The 21,104-nt window shown below is 40.6% G+C and overlaps 1 protein-coding gene across 4 annotated transcripts in view; it reads right to left on the bottom strand.

The window, feature by feature from the left end:
- Nucleotides 1-12,010, bottom strand: part of PDE4DIP (phosphodiesterase 4D interacting protein) — a 250,860-nt gene extending 238,850 nt beyond the window's left edge. For all 4 annotated transcript variants that reach the window (XM_069602460.1, XM_069602428.1, XM_069602469.1 and 1 more), the window contains exon 1: nucleotides 11,599-12,010. In XM_069602460.1, coding sequence (XP_069458561.1) covers nucleotides 11,599-11,831 — 233 coding nt within the window. In that variant the 5' untranslated portion in view covers nucleotides 11,832-12,010. The remainder of the gene's footprint in view (nucleotides 1-11,598) is intronic.
- Between the last annotated feature and the right edge of the window lie 9,094 nt (nucleotides 12,011-21,104).

Here is a 21,104-nt window from a genome sequence, read left to right as displayed (position 1 = left end):
CTGGTTTCCCAATGTCCTTAGAATAAAATCAACTTCTTATTATGGCCTACAAGTCTCATGTACCTAACCCAGCGCACTTCGTCTCCCTTATCTTCTTGCCATTCTCCTTTTTGTTTAACATGTCCCAGCTGCCCTGGTCTTCTTTGTGTTGCTCAAGCATAACAAGCTTATTTCTACCTTACGAGTTTTACAATTGCAGTTCTCCCACTGTGTGCCTCTTGGAGCCTCTCTGGTGGCTCAGTGGTAAAGAATCTGCCTGCCAAGTTCGATCCCCGGATTGGGGAGATCCTCTAGAGAAGGAAAGGGTGACTCCAGTGTTCTGGCCTGAAAAATCTCAGGGACAGAGGAGCCTAGTGGGTTACGGTCCAGGGATCACAAAGAGTTGGACGCAACTAAACAACATCTGCCTCAGTTCCTTTCTACAGTGGCTTAATTTTAAGTCTTATTATTATGAGAAATCACTTTATTTGTGTATTTATTTACTTGTTTACTGTCTATCTCCTCACCAGTCCTGATACAGCTTCATTAAACTTAAGCTTGTGAGGGTAGAGCCTTTATCAAATAATCTTATTCTTCATTCTATTCTAGCATCTAGAATTATGCCTGACATTGAATATATAATTTTTCTAAAGATGAATGAACTAAATTTGGCTAAATTTAGTTTCTAAAAAGACAATACTAAAAGGGGAGACCTAGAGAATCAACAGAACAGTTGAAACTTTAAAAAAAAAAAAAAACAGGTTCAGAAGGGACAGAAGTAGGGGAAGCAGTAAGAACCCAAGTAACAAGAAGAAACCGATTGGCTTCAACCATTTTTCCTACTCTTGTCTTGCTCCATGAAGACACAGTGTTAACATAGAGAGTTAGGTTGTACCACTATGGGTCTCATTACCCTCATCTATCTAGAAGAGGGCAGAATGTTCCAACAAAACTTTAATAAAGCAATAGCAAAGAAGAGATAATTCTCCAAAGGAAATGTAGGGTTACTGTCCAAATAAAGGAGGAGTGAATAAATGTCTCCCCATCAAAAAATTAAAAAGCCAAAAAAAAAAAAAAGAAAGAAAAAGAGAAACAAATGTCTGCAATACTCCCTGCTGTGATATCTTGTCACCTAGGAGATATCAGCTTTACTCTCATGTAAACTGATGTATGCTTAAGCAATGCAAACAGATTTTAATATTAACCTAAATCAGATAAAAGCAGAAAGATACATCTGTTTGAACATCTGTTCAAAATCACACAACACACTCAAAAGATAGACTCTTAAATGTTTTCTCTCTTTTATGCTTCAGAAAAATATAGTGGTCAGGAGACAGTCCTGTAAGGCATCTCCTTCTGGATGTCCCACATGAAAGCAATTCATTTCCCTGATACCTACTTTTCATACCATATTATCCCTCAGTACATGACATTAGTAATCATTCCATAGTTGACCTAGAAATTTAAGAGTAATTCTTGTTTCCTTTCCCTTCTTCACTTCCCATACTTCATTGATTAACAAGTACCATCAATCCTACCTCAGAAATTCTCAAATTTATCCCTTCTTCACTGTTCCTACTGTCACTAAGTTCAGATCTCATAACCTCAAACGCTAAACCATTCATACAGCCTCTTTTATCTGTTATCCCATCTTTTCAGTCAACCCACTTCACCTCACCTCCCGTACAGCTGTCACACTTACAGTTCTAAAACAAAGATCTACGTACATCAATGTCCTGCTTTAAAACATTCCATAGCTCCACACTGCTTAACAAAAACAAAAACCCAACCACCTTTTGTCTTGGTTGGAGTGACAGAACGCAATTTATTTTTCATTTGTTTAATTCAGTGGTTCTCTAAATTTGTTGTACATGAGTGCTTTTGCACATGAAGTTAGGACCTCAGTCTGAAAGAGTCTGATTTCACTGGTCTAGAGTGGAGCCTGTACCTCAGTTTTTTTTAAACCTCCCTAGGTAATTCAAATGTGTAGTCAGGGTTGAAAAATGCAATTTAAAATATAACTAGAAAGACAATTTTACTTCCAAACAGCATGAAGTAACAATGCACATATTTATTACCACACAATTCTGATGGGAATAACTGAAAACCTAGACAAAATATATGACAGAAAGATTTTCAGACACTGGATATTAGGCAACACAGTGATACCAGAGAAAGGATAAACCAAAGAAGTGAAGCACACAATTGCCCTAGTTTACTTCTTAGAGAAAGTTTATAGTTGGTAATGATGAGAGGGAATCAAGGCAGAGCCTAGTCATCTCCCTGCTGCTGCTGCTGCTAAGTCGCTTCAGTCATGTCCAACTCTGTGTGACCCCATAAACAGCAGCCCACAAGGCTCCCCCGTCCCTGGGGTTCTCCAGGCAAGAACACTGGAGTGTTGCCATTTCCTTCTCCAATGCATAAAAGTGAAAGTGACAACGCTCATTCGTGTCCAGCTCTTAGCGACCCCATGGACTGCAGCCTACCACGCTCCTCCATCCATGGGATTTTCCAGGCAAGAGTACTGGAGTGGGGTGCCATTGCCTTAAGTTGAAGTAAAACTAGGAATTTGGGAAGGCCAACATAGCAAATGTGGAATAGCCAAAATGGCCAAATGTGGAACAACCCAGATGTCCATCAGCAAATCAATGGATAAACAAAATATGATACATACATATAATGGTATATTATTCAGCCTTAAAAAAGAACAGAATTCTGACACATGCTGCTACCACACAGATGAAACTGGAAGACATTATGCTAATAATTTTCCTTAGAAGTTCATCAAAGATTTAAGGAAGAAATAATGCCAATTCTACACAAACTCTCTCCCAAAAATTGAAGAAGAGGACTACTTCCCAACTCATTTTATGAGGAAAAAATTATCCTTATATGAAATCCAGACAACGTGAAGAATACAAACCAACATCCCTCCTGAATATAGATGCAAAAATCCTTAACAAAATTTTAGCAGCTCTAATCCAACAATATAGAAAGGATAATATAGCATGACTAAGTGGCATTTATTCCAGGATCTCAATGTTAATTTTAACATTCTTAAAAGAATCAATGTAGTTTATCATATTAATCAAAAAGAAAAAAGAAAAATTACATAGCATCTCATTCAGATTAAAATCAAACATCCAGTCCTAGTGAAAACTCTCAGAAAATTATGAATGGAAGGAGACTTCCTCAATCTGATGAAAAGTACCTATGAAAAACTTATAGGTGACATTATACTTAATGGTAAAAGAATGAATGCTTTCTTCTTAAGATCAGGAACAAGGCAGAGTATGTTTGCTGTTACTATTTCAGTTCAACTTTGTGCTAGAGGTGCTAGCTAGTGCAATAAGGCAAAATAAAGAAATATATAAAGGACATAGAGATTGGAAAGAAAGAAATAAAACTCTCTCCCTCCCTTCCTCTTCCTCTCTTTGTGTGGATGATGTAATTCTTATGCATAAAATTCTACAGAATCTACAAAAAAAAAAATCTACCATAACTAAACAATGAATTTAGCAAAGCTACAGGATTTAAGGTCAGTATACAAAAATCAATATAGGGCTTCCCTGATGGCTCAGTGGTAAGAATCTGCCTCTGCCTGCCAATGCAGGAGACACGGGTTTGATCCCTGGTCCAGGAAGATTCCACATGTCATGGAGCAACTGAGCCCATGGGCCACAACAACTGAACCGGGGCTCTAGAGCCCAGGAGCTGCAACCACTGAGCCCACACGCCACAGCTGCTGCAGCCCAAGAGCCCCAGAGCCTGTGCTCTGCAACACGAGAAGCCAACTCAGTGAGAAACCTTCGTACCGCAGCTAGAGAGCGGCCACTGCTCACCACAACCAGAGAAAAAGCCCACGCAGCAGGGAAGACGCAGCACAGGCAAAAATGAATACCTAAATAAAATTATTAAAAATCAATATGAATCAGCAAAAACAATCATAAATCGAAATTTTAAAGACATTATCATTTATAAAAGAATTACACATATGAAGAATTTAAGGATAAATGTCTCATAAGATGTGTAAGTTCTATATATTTAAAAAAAAACATTGCTGAGAGAAATTAAAGAAGAACTTAATGAGGGTTTCAGAGCCTCACTAATTATTGATGTTTTAGGCCATATAGTTCTTTACTGTTAGAACTGTTCTGTGCAATGTAGGATGTTAACCAGTACTCCTGACTTCTATTTACTAGATGCCAGAATCACCTTTGCTGCAGTTAGGATAATAAAAAATGTGTCCAGATACTGTCAAATGCCCTTTATGAGGTATAACTGTCCCTGTTTGAGAACCACTGACCTAAATAAATGAAGAGATATACCATGTTATGGATCAGAAGACTCAATATTGTTAAAAATATCAGTTCAGTTCAGTTGCTCAGTCATGTCCGACTCTGTGACCCCATGAATCGCAGCACGCCAGGCCTCCCTGTCCATCACTAACTCCTGGAGTTCACTCAGAGTCGCATCCATCGAGTCAGTGATGCCATCCAGCCATCTCATCCTCTGTCGTCCCCTTCTCCTCCTGCCCCTAATCCCTCCCAGCATCAAAGTCTTCTCCAATGAGTCAACTCTTCACAAGAGGTGGCCAAAGTACTGGAGTTTCAGCTTTAGCATCATTCCTTCCAAAGAAATCCCCGGGTTGATCTCCTTTAGAATGGACTAGTTGGATCTCCTTGCAGTCCAAGGGACTCTCAAGAGTCTTCTCCAACACCACAGTTCAAAAGCATCAATTCTTCAGCACTCAGCCTTCTTCACAGTCCAACTCTCACATCCATACATGACTACTGGAAAAACCATAGCCTTGACTAGATGGACCTTAGTCAGCAAAGTAATGTCTCTGCTTTTGAATATGCTATCTAGGTTGCTCATAACTTTTCTTCCAAGGAGTAAGTGTCTTTTAATTTCATGGCTGCAATCTCCATCTGCAGTGATTTTGGAGCCCCAAAAAATAAAGTCTGACACTGTTAAAAATATCAGTTCTCCCCAAATTAATATATAAACTTCAGTATAATCCCATTCAAATTCCCAGCAGACTTTTTATCTATATTGACAATTGGAATATAAAATGTATATGGGAATGCAAAGAACCTAGAACAGCCAAATAATTTTGAATAAGAAGAATGAAACTGGAGAATTTGCACTACATTATGTCAAGACTTACAAAACTATAGTAATCAAGATATTAATAGTAGAGTATTGGCTCAAAGATAGACAAAAAGATCAATGGAATAGAATAGAAAAATCAGATATAGAGTCACATATACATGGAAAAAGTGGAAACAGTGACAGACTATTTTCTTGGGCTCCAAAATCACTGTGGACAATGACTATGGCCATGAAACTAAAAGACACTTGCTTCTTGGAAGTAAAGCTATGACAAACCTGGACAGCATATTGAAAAGCAGAGACATCACTTTGCCAACAAAGGTCCCTCTAGTCAAGGCTATGGTTTTTCCAGTAGTCATACACAGATATAAGAGTTGGACCATAAATAAGGTTGAGCACTGAAGAATTGATGCTTTTGAACTGTGGTGCTGAAGAAGACTCTTGAGAGTCCCTTGAACAGCAAGGAGATCAAACCAGTCAATCCTAAGGGAAACCAACCCTGAGTATTCACTGGAAGAACTGATGCTGAAGCTGAAGCTCCAATACTTTGGCCACCTGATGCAAAGAGTTGACTCACTGGTAAATACCCTGATGCTGGGAAAGATTGAGGGCAGGAGGAGAAAGGGTAACAGAGGATGAGATGGTTGGATGCCATCACTGACTCAATGGACATGAATTTGAGCAAACTCCAGGAGATAGTGAAGGACAGGGAAGCTTGGTGTGCTACAGTTCCTGGGGTCACAGAGTTGGACAGGACTTAATGACTAAACAACAAATATATGGTCAATTGATTTCAGTAAAAGTATCAAGGCAATTTAATGGAGAAAGGATAGATTTCTTAACAAACAGTGCTGAAAGAACACTATATGCAAAAAATGAACCTTGATCAAAACCTTGTACTATATACAAAAGTTAACTCAAAATGGATCATAGACCTAAATGTAAAACATAAAACTATGCAACTTCTAGAAGAAAACATTCTAGGAGAATATTTTGTGACCTTGGGTTAAGTAATGGTTTCTTAGGTATACTAATAACATTAAAAGCAAAATCTTTAAAGAAAAATGTGACAGTCTGGACTTAACTTTAGCAAAACTTTTTAAACTTCTGGCCTTCAAAAGACACTATTACTAAAATGAAAAGATGAACTGTAGATGGGGAGAAAATATTCACAATGTACATATATAATAAAACTTGTATTTAGAATGGAGAACTCAAATTTTACAATAAAAAAGCAAACAACTCCATTAAAATGGGCAAAAACTTCAACAAACACTTCATAAAAATATACAGATAATAATAAAGCACATGAAAAGATGTTCAACATCGGTAGTCAATGGGAAATGCAGATGTAAGATACTATTTCACATTTACTAGAATGGCCATAATAAATAAGACAGTAATAAATGTTGGCAAGGATGTGGAGAAATAGGGCCCTTCGTACATCTCTACTGGGAATGTAAAAGGTAAAATACCTTTGATGCAGAATTTTGCAATTTCTTGAAAAGTTAAACATCTACCTACTGTTCTACTCCTAGAAATTCATCCAAGAGAAATGTAAGCATATGCACACAGAAAGACTAGTACACAAATGTTCATAGCAGCTTCATTTGTAACAGCCACTTTACAGGAAACAACCCCACAGTTAGTGAATCAATAAACTGTGGCATAGCCATACAATGGAATACTTCTCAGCAATGAAAGAAAATGAATGAATAATACCTACAACAGCATGGATAAATCTTAAAATAACTGTGAGTTAAGTAATAAGTGCGTGAAAGAAGCCAGGCAAAAACAAAGAATACATACTGTATGATCCCACTCATATAAAATTATAGAAAATGCAAACTATCATATAGCGACAAAAGGATCAGTGGTTTCCTGTGTGTTAGTGGGGCAGGAGGCGGCGAAGGTAGGGATTATAAGAGGGCAGAAGAAAACTTTTTAGGATGATGGACATGTAATGCTTTCATAAATATGTACATACATATATATTTCACAAATATATACCTACATAAATATATATAAACTTTTCAAATTGTACATTTTAAATTTTCCCAGTTTATTCTATGTCAATTATATCTCATTAAAGCAGTAAAAAAAAAAATAACAGAAAGAGAGATGGATAAAGAGACATAATGGCTGACATTTGATGTTCGAAACGCACTGGTCCTTCTCTGACATCATCCCTCACCCTTAACTCTGACAGCTGTCTGCTGGTTCCAGGCTATCCACCTAGAATGTGCAATCTGCTAGGCTTCAAAAGTGCACATTATAGAATATTAAGCATAGTTCCTTCGCTGTACAGCAGAAATTAACATGAGATTGTAAATCAACTACACTTCAATAAAATTTTTTAAAAGGGGGCAAAAACAAGCGCACATTGAAGCGCATTACCATCAGCTGGCAATTCACTTAATTCCTCTTTTTTAAATAGTTGTGTACTTACAAGAGGGTCACCTCTGAATTAAATCATCATAGAAAAGTTCTAGCACAGCACAGGTCTCACCTGAATAAGGCCTTTTTCCCAAGGCCATACATTCGCTTATATCCCTCTGCTAAAATTTACTTCCCACCCAACTCTGGCTTCCTTATCTTGCTACACTAGAAAAAGTTGCTCGCGCGCTTGTGTGTGTGTGTGTGTGTGTGTGTGTGTGTATGAAGCCCTTCTAAGCTAGAAAAAGTTCATCTCCTGTGTGTGTGTGTGTGTGTGCGTGTGTGTGTGTGAAGCCCTCTCTAATTCTCTGCCTCTTAGCACTGTATCCAGTTGCCATAAACAACATGGTTCATATTACCAGCTTATAGGGGCTTTAGCAACATCTCCCAACCCCATTTTCCTATCCCCGTGATGACTTTTACCTAAGCAAAGTCACCTTGCCATTTGGAGTTTAAACTTGACAGTGAAGACAAACTAGTTCAGAGCAGAAATGTGCAGGCACTTGAAACAGACATAAAGAATCCCAAACCAAACAATTACCTGAAAATATTAGCATGTCAGAGAAAAAAAGAAGGTCCACATGAGAAGAAAGGTTGATCCTTAATGACACTCACCATCCAGGGAAGAAAGAACCCATTTATATCTTCTGATACTCTGATCAAAGTTATTTTTCCTTAATTTGGAATTCACTGATTAATTCTCCTGATTCTAAATTTGGGTTTCCCAGGTGGCTCAGTGGTAAAGAATCCACCCGCCAATGCAAGAGAAACAGGAGACACAGGTTTGATTTCTGGGCCAGGAGGATCGCTTGGAGCAGGAAATGGCAACCCACTCCAGTATTCTTGCCTAAAAAGTCCCATGGACAGAGGAGCCTGGAGGGGCTATAGTCCATAGGGTTGCAAAGAGTCGGACACAACTGAGCACACACACACAACAGCAATTCAAAATCCAAGTTCCACAAACAACCTTTTAACTACAATTTGGCTTCCAAATGCGGCAAGTATGCCAAGAGAACTCACTGACATAAAAAAGTGGATCTAGTTCCCTAAGATGACTCCTTATTGTAAATTAGTAATTTGCCATCCTGGCTTTATATAGTAGCCATGTGAATTTAATAATCAGTCTGAGAAACCGACTCAGCAACTAAAGCACAGTTTGCACAATAATGTCACCTTGCATGATCTCTTGGGACAGAGTCAGCTTTCCTTGGAGAGATCTTTGCATTTATTTATTTTTCCATAGTCCATCTTACTATTATAACACTTATTCCACACTGTAGTTACATAGGTAAGCAGAGTTTAGAACGATAGGTTCTTTACTACCTGAGGGTAGTTTGCATCCAATTTTGTGCTGACCTCCACCATCATTGCTTGATTTAAAAACACTGAATTAAAATGAGCTGCTTTCATATATACAATGGACTATTACTCAGCCATAAAAAGGAGTGCATTTGAGTTAGTTCTAAAGAGGAAGCTGAACCTAGAGCCTATTACACAGTGTGAAATAAGTCAAAAAGAGAAAAACAAATATCATATACTTGGAAAAGGCAGTGGAGACCCACTCCAGTACTCTTGTCTGGAAAATCCCATGGATGGAGGAGCCTGGTGGGCTGTAGTCCATGGGGTCGCTAAGAGTCGGACACGACTGAGTGACTTCACTTTCACTTTTCACTTTCATGCATTAGAGAAGGAAATGGCAACCCACTCCTCAGTGTTCTTGCCTGGAGAATCCCAGGGACGGGGGAGCCTGGTGGGCTGTCATCTATGGGGTCGCACAGAGTCGGACACGACTGAAGCAACTTAGCAGCAGTAGCAGCAATGCTTATATATGGAATCTAGAAAGATGGTACCAATGAACCTATTTGTAGGTCAGCAATGGAGACGCAGGCATAGAGAACAGACTTCCGGTCACAGTGAGGGAAGGAGAGTGTCAGATGAATTGAAACAGTAGCACTGAAACATATACATTGTCATATGTAAAATTAGATAGCCAGTGGAAATTTGCTGCATGGCAGAGCTCAAATCACTTGCTCTGTGACAACCTAGAGGCGTGAAATGGGGTGGGGGTGGGAGGGAGTTCAAGAGGGAGGGAACATACATATATCTGTGGCTGATTCATGTTGATGTATGGCAAAAACCAACAAAATATTGTAAAGCAATATTGTAAAGCAAAAATTAAAAATAAATTTAAATATTAAAAAATGAGCTGCTTTCTTACATTTTTAGTTGATCAAGAGTTAGAAAACTGGATACCAAAGATACTTTCTCCTAAGTGGAAGCCTCTAATACTCATAAACTTCTAGTACTAGAGCTAAGATAGGAATGTGAAAAGTATGTTGTGCATTCCTGGAGATCTGATTTTTAAATAAGGTCACAGTAGCATCAACCTCAGTGAAGTTCTGACTTCAGGGCATTCCTGAAATGTTTAAAAACATTTCAAGGCTCATCATCACATCAACTAAGATGAATGTAGAGATCTGTCAGATGAATAATTATTAAGGGAATAACAAAAGCATATCCATCTATTTTAACAATTAAGCCACAATATAGAGAACCTAATTCTAACCCAACAAATCTTTTTGTTACCAAAAACAGACAAATCACATGTTTATGATACAGAGTCTTGACTCATTTAAAATTTTGCAATGACAATGCTTCTTTTGATGAAAAGTGTTCACCCTAGCATATATAAAATAGTAAAGAAGAATTTAAAATTTAAATATATTCAGATTAATTTTTTGTTTCAGGCTTTAAACAAGTTTCCAAAGTATTGTTGAAAATTATTCAACACACCATCGATAGAACATGTTTAAAAGGTAATTAAGTTTGGGCCAAAATTCCACTTTATAAAAAATCAAATAATGACTACTTCTTGCCTCTTTCCATCTTTCAAGGCAGTAATTTATCCTGGATTTCTTCATAATGGTGATTCCTTTAAGCGCTGTTAACTGAATAGCCTGACTCAGTTTTCTCAAATAAACAATGAACAGTGTGATGAATAAACACAATCAAGTGTGTGAATAAATTGTTTCCTCGTTCACATAGTCTTGAACACAAAATACAGATTCTATTAATATGCAGATCTGTAATTAATACTCAAAAGACCCAAATTCTGATTTTATGCATAGCAAACAGGCCTACAGAAATGAATTTTTTTCAGATCCCCCATTAGTTAATGGCGGCCTCCATGCTGAAATCAATATTGCCCTGTAGTTTGATTTATGAGTACTAGCTTCCCATTAAAGGATAAGCTAAAGATGCTCCAACAGGGAGAGATTTATTTCAAGAAGTCAGCAGCACAATCTGTCTCTTGTCCAGAAAAAAATAATATATGGCAGATTTTCATTCTGCTGCTGCTAAGAAAATTTGGGCTTGATGGGTGGGGTCTTCCAAGCCAGACCAACGGAAGTGACTGGGTTTATGTGGGGCTCGTCCTGCTAGGCATCATCCAGCCAGTCAACAGGCTGGGCCCCAGCTCTTCAGGAAAAGAGAGCCTAGGAAGAAGGAACCATCACTACCCCACCCTGCTGCCTGTATCTAAGATGGGGCGGGGAGGAGGAGGGGGCAGGAATAAGATAAGGCAGTGCTTTCAACTGTACCCCCACATGCATTTTCTGGTCCTTTATCTTCTTTTAGCATCCCTAGTGCTTTCAACCTGGCATGGCCTTCTGAATCCTGTGTTCATCTCTTGTTTGACTTGACCCAGCAGGCACGGCCTTCAATCTCATCTCCGCCAACAGAGCCCCTGACTACACGCTAAGCGAAGACCTTAGGGGTAGAGACTGAGTTTCCTACGCTTTAGTCCAGGGCCAATCCAGCGCCACACCTGTATTTCCAGGCAACCCCCTACTGTCGTTCCCCCTCCGCCCCCGCCACCAGCCCCCATCATCCCCCAGTCCCCAGTCGTGCCCTTCAACCTTCTCCAAACTAATGTCACTCTGTGTCAACCCCTCCGAAGCGCCCGGGTCTCCAGCCCTGATTCCCAACCCCGAAGGCGGTTCCCCTAAACCAGCGGCGCCGCCACTCCCGGCGCAGTCTGCAGCCTCCGGGCTCCCGCGGTGCTCTCACCTCATCCAGGGTGCGGCTGCCGCGGCTGCCTCTTCCTCCTCGGCCGCTGCTGCCCAGCTCCCGGCCGGCTCTGGATGCCGTCGTTCCCGGCCGGGAGACTGCCGCGAGGACGGCGGGATTCGCGCCGCGTCCCTGGACCAGTAGGGCGCGTGGTGCGCCCGGCGGACCGCGCGGCAGCAGCAGCCGCAGTCGCAGCGGCGGCGGCAGCAGGACCCGCTGTCAGTCCTCTTCATGAATTTCCCGGCCCTAGCCAGCCCAGTCCTAGTTACCGTCCCTGCTTGGTTTTCCTAAGGGCTTCCTGCACTGCCAGGACGCATCATCTCGGCGAGGATGCTACCCACTCAGTTGCCCCTGGCGCGGTGCAGACCTGGGAAGGCCAGGCCTCCTCCGCGCTGCCTCCGCCACCTGCTCCGCCCAGATTGCTTCGGTCCCTCTCCCACAAACACTCGGCGCTGCCTCTGCACCCTCTGTCATCTCCCCCTTCTCTCCCACCCACTACCCCAACCTGGAGAGCTTTTCATTTCCAGACCTCCTTTCTGTTTTCTTCCTATCTGCTCCATTGTCACTGTCCTCAATTTCCAACCTCAAAAAGTTTCTCCTCTCACTGCTTCTCTCCATATAGTCCTGGTTTTTGTTCTCCACCCTCGAAATCCATCATCCTCTTATATTTTACATTATTCTCTCCTCAGAATCATTACTTCTCCAGGTTTGTTGTCTAGCTTTTTTCCCTCCTTTTAAAATCTTTTCTTTCAATTTTCCCTTTAGTTATTATAAAAACCTTCCTCATAAACAACCTCAATTTTTCTTTCAATTGAGACTTTCTGATTGCCATTTTCCACGAAGAGCTCATAGTAAAATATATATAACTTGGTATCTGCTATCAAATCAAAAGAGTGTTTTCATGATTAAAAAAAAAAAGGTCATTGATCAAATAAATCTTCCACTTAATGTTTATTCGGAAAACCCGTTTTCTTATAGTCCAGTGTTTTCTAAGAATGGAAACTGAGTCTCCAGCAAAGCAGAATGCTTCTACTGTACCATTCTATACCAGCAGTCTCACCTTACTGGTTCCGCTTAACGATTTTTGGACTTTACCATGGTGTGAACGTGAGATGCATTCACTGGAAACCAGATCTAGAATTTTGAATTTTGATCTTTTCCTGGACTAGAGATATGGGGTAATACTCTCTGGTGATGCTGGGCTCCCAGTCAGGTACATTTATAACCACTCTGTACCCATACAACCATTCTGTTTTTCACTTTCAGTATAACAGTCAATAAATTATTACATGAGATATTCAACACTATTATACAACAGGCTTTGTGTTAGATGATTTTGCCCAGCTGTAGGCTAATTAGGTGTTCTGAGCATGTTTAAGGCAGTCTAGGCTAAGCTGTGATGTTTGGTCGGTGAGGTATACAAAATGCCTTTTGACAAGATATTTTTGCTTTATGATGGGCTCATAGGGAGGTAAACCCATTGGAGGGCCTCCTTGGTGGCTCAGTGGTAAAGAATCCATCTGCCAATGCAGGAGATGTGAGTTCTATCCCTGGATCAGGAAGATCCCCTGGAAAGGAAATGGCAACACACTCCAGCATTCTTGCCTGGAGAATCCCATGAACACAGGAGCCTTGCTGGCTACAGTCCATGGAGTCACAAAAGAGTCAGACATAAGCTGAGCACCAAAGAATTGATGCTTTTGAACTGTGGTGTTGGAGAAGACTCTTGAGAGTCCCTTGGACTGCAAGGAGATCCAACTAGTCCATTCTAAAGGAGATCAGTCCTGGGTATTCTTTGGAAGGAATGATGCTAAAGCTGAAACTCCAGTACTTTGGCCATCTCATGTGAAGAGTTGACTCATTGGAAAAGACTCTGATGCTGGGAGGGATTGGGGGCAGGAGGAGAAGGGGACAACCGTGGATGAGATGGCTGGATGGCATCACGCACTCGATGGACATGAGTCTGAGTGAACTCCAGGAGATGGTGATGGACAGGGAGGCCTGGCATGCTGTGATTCATGGGGTCACAAAGAGTCAGACACGACTGAGCGACTGAACTAAACTGAAACAACAAGAAACAAAATCCCATTATAATTTGCAAGGCCTAAAAGAGACAAGGTTTATCTTTTAGTGCATAGTATGGATCCCAAGGTTCATAGGCAATAGTCACTATCATTAACTCAGTGAGAATAAAGCTGAACTCTTAAGTCATTTTTTTTTCTCCCAAATCTGCTGTTCATTCTTCTGTTTTATTAACTCCAACAGTACCATCCACAAAGTTGCCTGAGCCCCCGAACTGGGTATCATCAGAGATGTATCTTCCTCATACAACTCATCCAGTCTTTAATTCCACTTTTTTACTATTTCTTTAAGTGGTCTCTCCCATCATGATTCCAGCTGCTTCCAGAAAATGACACTATCAAGTATCTCATCGTTCTTTCTTTCAAACCTAACTTAATCTGTGTCTTTACATATCTTTTCCCCCCAATATGTCTTCAGTTCAGTTCAGTTCAGTTCAGTCCCTCAGTCATGTCCGACTGTTTGCGACCCCATGAATCGCAGCACGCCAGGCTTCCCTGTCCATCACCAACTCCCGGAGTTCACTCAGACTCATGTCCATCGAGTCAGTGATGCCATCCAGCCGTCTCATCCTCTGTCGTCCCCTTCTCCTCCTGCCCCCAATCCCTCCCAGCATCAGAGTCTTTTCCAATGAGCCAACTCTTCACATGAGGTGGCCAAAGTACTGGAGTTTCAGCTTTAGCATCATTCCTTCCAAAGAATGCCCAGGGTTGATCTCCTTTAGAATGGACTAGTTGGATCTCCTTGCAGTCCAAGGGACTCTCAAGAGTCTTCTCCAACACCACAGTTCAAAAGCATCAATTCTTCAGCGCTCAGCTTTCTTCACAGTCCAACTCTCCCATCCATACATGACCACTGGAAAAACCATGGCCTTGACCAGACAGACTTTTGTTAGCAAAGTAATGTCTCTGCTTTTGAATATACTATCTAGGTTAGTCATAACGTTCCTTCCAAGGAGTAAGCATCTTTTAATGTCATGGCTGCAGTCACCATCTGCAGTGATTTTGGAGCCCAAAAAAATAAAATCTGACACTCTTTCCACTGTTTCCCCGTCTATTTCCCATGAAGTGATGGGACCAGATGCCATGATCTTAGTTTTCTGAATGTTGAGCTTTAAGCTAACTTTTTCACTCTCCTCTTTCACTTTCATCAAGAGGCTTTTTAGTTCCTCTTCACTTTCTGCCATAAGGGTGGTGTCATCTGCATATCTGAGGTTATTGATATTTCTCCTGGCAATCTTGATTCCAGCTTGTGCTTCCTACTGAAGCAATTTACAACTCTCATCTCTTCTTTTTGTTTTTGTTTAGTTGTTTAGTCATGTCTAACTCCTTTCTGACTCCTTGGACTGGAGTCTGCCAGGCTCCTCTGTCCATGGAATTTCCCAGGCAAGAATACTGGAGTGGGTTGACATTTCCTTCTCCCAGGGGTCTTCTTGACCCAGGGATTGAACCTGTGTCTCCTGCTTGGCAGGTGGATTCTTTATCACTGAGCCACCTTGAAAGACCCTCATCTCTACTAGAAAATTCTTAATTATCTTTTGTTGGCTTAATATTTTTTGGCCACCCTTTTTCTGTTAGCTCTATACTGAGCCTATAAACACGTTCACATTTTGTCATCCCTAAAACAAAGACTTCTCCCTCTAACTTCTATCATATCTCTCATTTCCCTTCCCCCTCTAACCACCACCATATCTCTCATTTCCCTTCATAACCAGTTTGCTTACATACACTGTATACATTTGATGTCTATACCTCTTGACTTACATACATTGTTTACCACCTAATTCTCTAAAATCTGGCTTCTAATCTTATTAGGCTGAGCACTGAAGAATTGATGCCTTCAAACTGTGGTGCTGTAGAAGACTCTTGAGAGTCCCTTGGACAGCAAGGAGAACAAACCAGTCAATCCTAAAAGAAATCAACCCTGAATATTCATTGAAAGGACTGATGCTGAAGCTGAAGCTCCAATACTTTGGCCACCTGATGGGAAGAGCTGACTCATTAGAAAAGACCCTGAGGCTGGGAAAGATCAAAGGCAGGAGACAGGGACGACAGAGGATGAGGTGGTTAGATGGCACCAGCAACTCAATGGACATGAGTTTAAGTGGACTCTGGGAGATGGTGAAGGGCAGGGAAGCCTGGGGTGCTGCAGTCCATGGGGTTACAAAGAGTCAGACAAGACTGAGCAACTGAACAACAGCAATACTATTATTTAGTAGAAGTTGCTTTCCTAGCAGACCCGGACTTTGAGATTTTATCTAATACACAAATTAAAAGGAATGGGGTTCCCAAATTTAAAATGTATATGCCATTTTCATTAGTTGAGGCAGATAAATAGTTCAATGAAGTCATAGCAAACTCAAAAGCTAAGAAGTATTGAAACATCCAGTTTTAGCTAGGATGGAGGAGCATGTATCAGAGTGACTTTTCCCACCTTGGGTGGGGGAGTAGGATACAATAGAATATATAAATACTTATAAATATGTAAGTATTACATATATATATATACACACACACACACATATATATATATATATATATATATAAATAAATATGTTGTTGTTGTTCAGTCACCCAGTCGTATCTGACTCTTGGAGACCCTATGAACTGCAGCACACCAGGACAAAAAGATATAAATATAGAAAAATACCAAAACAACTCTTGGAAGGAACTAATGAGTAACCCAAGCAGGCAGGAATTGAATCTAACATTCTTAAGCAGAGAGAAGCACATGAAATGAGCTCAATATTCACCCTGGGATTTATTTCCAAATCAAGTGCTAGAGAATAATCAGGGTTTCCCAGGTGGCACTAGTGGTAAAGAACCCGCCTGCCAATGCAGGAGACATAAAAGACGCAGTTTCGATCCCTGGGTAGGAAAGATCCTCTGGAGGAGGGCATGACAACCCAGTCCAGTATTCTTGCCTGGAGAATCCCATGGACAGAGGAGCCTGGCGGGCTACAGTCCATAAGGTCACAAAAAGCTGGACACAACTGAAGAGACTTAGCATGCGAATATGCCTATGCCAATAAAAAATTTTTAAGGAAAGAATATTACTGTATATGTTGAGAAAATAAAGTATTGATTCAAAAGGAAAAACAAGCTTACTTCTTTTGTTAGATTTACCTACATATTTCATTTATTTTGGTGCTGTTATAAGTGAAATTACATTCTTAATTTTATTTTGGAATTATTAATTTCTAGTGCAGTTACAATTGATTTTGTACCCTACAATTCTGAAAAATTCACTTATTAATTATAATTTTTTGTGTGGGCTCTTTCGAATTTTCTATGTACAAGATCAAGCCATCTGCAAACAGATTTAAAGTTACTTTTTCCTTTCACATGTTGTTGGCTTTCTTTCTTTTTCTTGTCTAATTGCCCCAGTAAGAACTTCAAATGTAATGTTGAGGAGAAGTGGGGAGAGTGGACATTTTTGTCTTGTTCCCAATTTAAGAGAAAAAGCTTTCAGTCTTTCACTTTTAAGTATCATATTAGTTGTGGGGTTTTTTTTATAAATGTCAATTAATCAGGTTGACAAATACCTCTTCAAGTCCTAGTTTGTTAATTGTTTTTAAGAGAAAAAAGTGTTATATTTTCTCAAATGCTTTTTTTCATTTTTTGAGATGAACACTTGAGTTTTGTCCATTATTCCACTAATAGGTACATTACATATATTGATTTTCATATGTTAAACCAACCTTGTGTTTCCAGGATAAGTCTCACATGGTCATTATTGTATAATCCATTTTACCTGCTTCTGGGAAAAGTTTACTACTATTTTGCTACTTATCTTTATATAAGGTATATTGGTCTGTCATTTTCATTTCTTGTGAAGTCTTTGAGTAATAGTGGCCTCATAAAATGAACTAGGAGACGTTCACACTCTCTCTCTCTTTTTTTTTTTTTTTTGGTAGGGGGAAGAGTTTGCAAGGTATTAGCATTCTTTAAACAATTGCTAAAATTCACAAGTTAAGCCATCTGGACCATAACTCTTCCTTGTGGGAAGTTTTACTACTACTGCTGCTGCTGCTGCTAAGTCGCTTCAGTCGTGTCCAATTCTGTGCAACCCCATAGACGGCAGCCCACCAAGCCCCACCTTCCCTGGGATTCTCCAGGCAAGAGTACTGGAGTGGGTTGCCATTGCCTTCTCTGACTACTATTACTACTACTACTCATTTAATTGCTTGTTATAGGTCTATTCAGGTTTTCTGTTTCTCTTTGAATCAGTTTAAGTAGCTTGTGTTTTTCCGGAATGTGTCCTTTTCATCTAGTTTATCTAATTTGTTAGCATACAATTATACATAGCATTCCCTTATAATCCTTTTTATTTCCATGGGCACTAATATGCCCTCTTTAATTTGTAATTTGACCCATGTATTTTAATCCCTTTAAACAAGGGAGCATACAAAGACTAATAATAACTGAAAGCTCTGACCCTTAAGGTTGCAAAGAAAATCACTCAGAAAGAAAGTTGTTTGCTCATTTCCGACACACAAGTATGGGTAGAAGAGAGTAAAGAAGCAGGAGGTGAAGAGGTGTAAGAGGAGGAAGCCAAACAACACTGGGAACAACAGTGCAGCCCTGGGCCAGGGTCGTGGTTCCACCACGGGGGACACACATAACAGAATCTTTGAGCTCTTTATAGAACTAAAACCTCCAACAAAAGGAAGATGTTAGCATTCTTCATTCCAGGGAAGACCATCTGAGGTTAGATTAAGAGAACCAGAGAAGCTCAGCAAGAGACTACCAGGTTTAGGCTCTGCTTATACCCCCTGATCCTTTTCGGCATCCTTGGCCTTGAACCATTGCTATAAAACTGCACCAAATTCTCCCAAATTGGGGAAACACAGTTTTTGAAGGATAAGCGCAAATTCTGTCTCTGAATTCAATCCAGTACTGGTGCAAGGAGGCTAAGCTTTTGGCTTTGCCAACTGTGAATTACGCTGTACATGCTCATTCCAGTCTGACTCTTTGCAAACACGTGGACTGTACCCACCAAGCTCCTCTGTCCATGGAATTGTCCAGGTAAGAATACTGGAGTGAGTTGCTGTTTCCCACTCCAGGGGAATCTTCCCAGCCCAGGGATGGAACCCATGTCTCTGGTCTCCTGCATTGACAGTTGGATTCTTTACCACTGGTGCCATCTGGAAAGTCCTAGTATACTGTATACAACCGATGAAGAATTGTCTCAATCCATGAGTATGCCATTCATTCAGTCATCTATTCAAAAAACATTGAGCATTTGCTAGGTTCCTGGGGAAACAGGACACTAGCCTCTGGGAGATAACAAATGACTTCTGTTACTGCTCTGAAAGATTTTAGAGGCTATGAGGGTAAAAAAGAAATCTGTTACAACTTTTAAGTTCAATAAAATATTTTAGATCCTATCAAAACTATTCCAATTATCTTCACAACCCCACTATCTCAAAATCCAAGGGATGGGCCTAGTGGTCTCTGCCTAGCTTTCCCAACAAAGCAGAGAAATTGGACAAAAATAATGAAAGTTTCACGAGGTAGCTTCTAAAGGCAGGGAGTAGTTTTGCTTAGCCTGGATATTTGAAGCAGGCTATCTAAGGTGGTAATTATTTTAAATAGTGGCTTTCACATTACTTACAGTGTGCTTGTTCATTTTTCCTCCTTCCTCACCCAAATCCTTACTTTCACTTTAATGTCTGGACTGTGTGGGGACAACTCAGGTAAAGATTGTGAACGAACTTAGGTTGAACAAAATGAAAGTTCTGCTTTATGCGAGCTCACATTGTAGGACAGTTTAGTCAGGGGTGATAATTCAAAATAACCATCAGCTCTGAGGGCATCAACATATTCGCAGCCTGATCGCCGCTTCCCAATCACCACGGCAGCCAGAAGAAGCAGGCTCGAGGTGGGGCCGATGGGCGAGCGCCAGGATGGAAGGCGGGGCTCATTCTGGGAGTCCCTGGAGGTAGCCAATGGCCACCTGGGAGACAGAGCTTTTGAAACCGACTGGCATGGAATCTGACCAATCAGAAGCTAACCTGGATAAACCGCCGAAGTGGTACCAGCAGAGTTTTGGCGCAGTTTGATAGGAGGTGCGGGTTGAAGAGCGATAGCTCAGAGAACCTGCTATTTGCTAATCTGTAAGAAAAGGTTTCAGTTTTTAAATAACTGGTTCAGCCATACTACCACATATGCCTGATAGCAGCACAGAAATAGTGCCTTTTTTTGTCTGCCAAGAGCATCACTTCCTCCTGAGAAAGCTTTTTTTTTTTTTTTAATTATGTAATTCATACAGGAGCTGCTGTTTACTTACAGTGTTTGGTCTGAGGGTTGATACGGGCCACAGGTTTCTGGGAATGTTATTCATCTTCATTACCTAGCTCAGTGTCTGGCATACAATTAGGCACTCAGGAATTGTTTAAAAATAAGTGTACACAAGCCTTTAACTGTTGCTTTCTTTGATCTCAACGTGTAAAGTCTAACCTTCTGACTCTGTCTTAATGAAAAGTCCCATTCTGTTTTAGCAGCTTTAGATAGGTGCTTTATTTCGGTTTTTGGATACGAAATGCTGTTCTGATATTCAAATTTCTGTTTACGTCCCCCCTACCCCCCAGTACAACCTTTACAAGTTCCAAGATTCTTGAATTTGACCCATTTCATAGTGTTGTCGGACTTCCGGCATAGATCAGTCAGTAAAGAGTCTGACTGCAATACAGGAGACCTGCGTTCGATCCCTGGGTTGGGAAGATCCCTTGGAGAAGGAAATGGTAACCCACTCTGGTATTCTTGCCTGAAGAATCCCATGGACAGAGGAGCCTGGGAGGTTACAGTCTATAGGGTCGCAAGAGTCGGACACGTCTAGTAACTAAGCACACACGAATAACGTTGTCAGGTTTCAAGCAGACATCGGGTCTTGGGGAGAGCCTAGATCCAGGAACTAGAAAGAGGCTGGAATTCCTGCTCCAAATTTTCTTCTCTATGCATTCTTCTCTTTTTGCTTCTCTCATCAACATAGCCTTACCCTTAATTAAAATATTGGTATTATCAATTTCCCATTACTGGAATTGTTCCAGCAGAGGCTGAATGACAATGACCATTTGACACCATGGTAGAAGACACATCCTTGTTGAGTGGGAGGAAGGGAAGTTAGGTCAGGTTACATCTTTGAGCTATTTTAAATGTAAGATATTATGATTTTGCCAGCCTAGGCTCCCATATACCCAAGGATTGCCTTCCATTTCACTTTCTCACTGTGCTAAATAGCACCATCAGTTTGTCTTGTCTATATGCCTGTCCGTTTTTGTGTGGAGTCAATCATTAGGTCTTCCTCCCAAAATCCTCTCAAGAAAGAAGTTTTCTCCTAGTAGCTGTAGAGCTGTAGAAAAGGTAACAAAACGTGAGCTCCTTAACCTATGGTTAAATGTTAAGACGGAATCATATCAGGATTAG

Source organism: Ovis canadensis, chromosome 1, assembly GCF_042477335.2.
Source record: "Ovis canadensis isolate MfBH-ARS-UI-01 breed Bighorn chromosome 1, ARS-UI_OviCan_v2, whole genome shotgun sequence".
Classification (NCBI taxonomy): domain Eukaryota; kingdom Metazoa; phylum Chordata; class Mammalia; order Artiodactyla; family Bovidae; genus Ovis; species Ovis canadensis.
The sequence above is the reverse complement of the archived record's forward strand: the minus strand, read 5'-3'. Positions and strand labels throughout refer to the sequence as shown.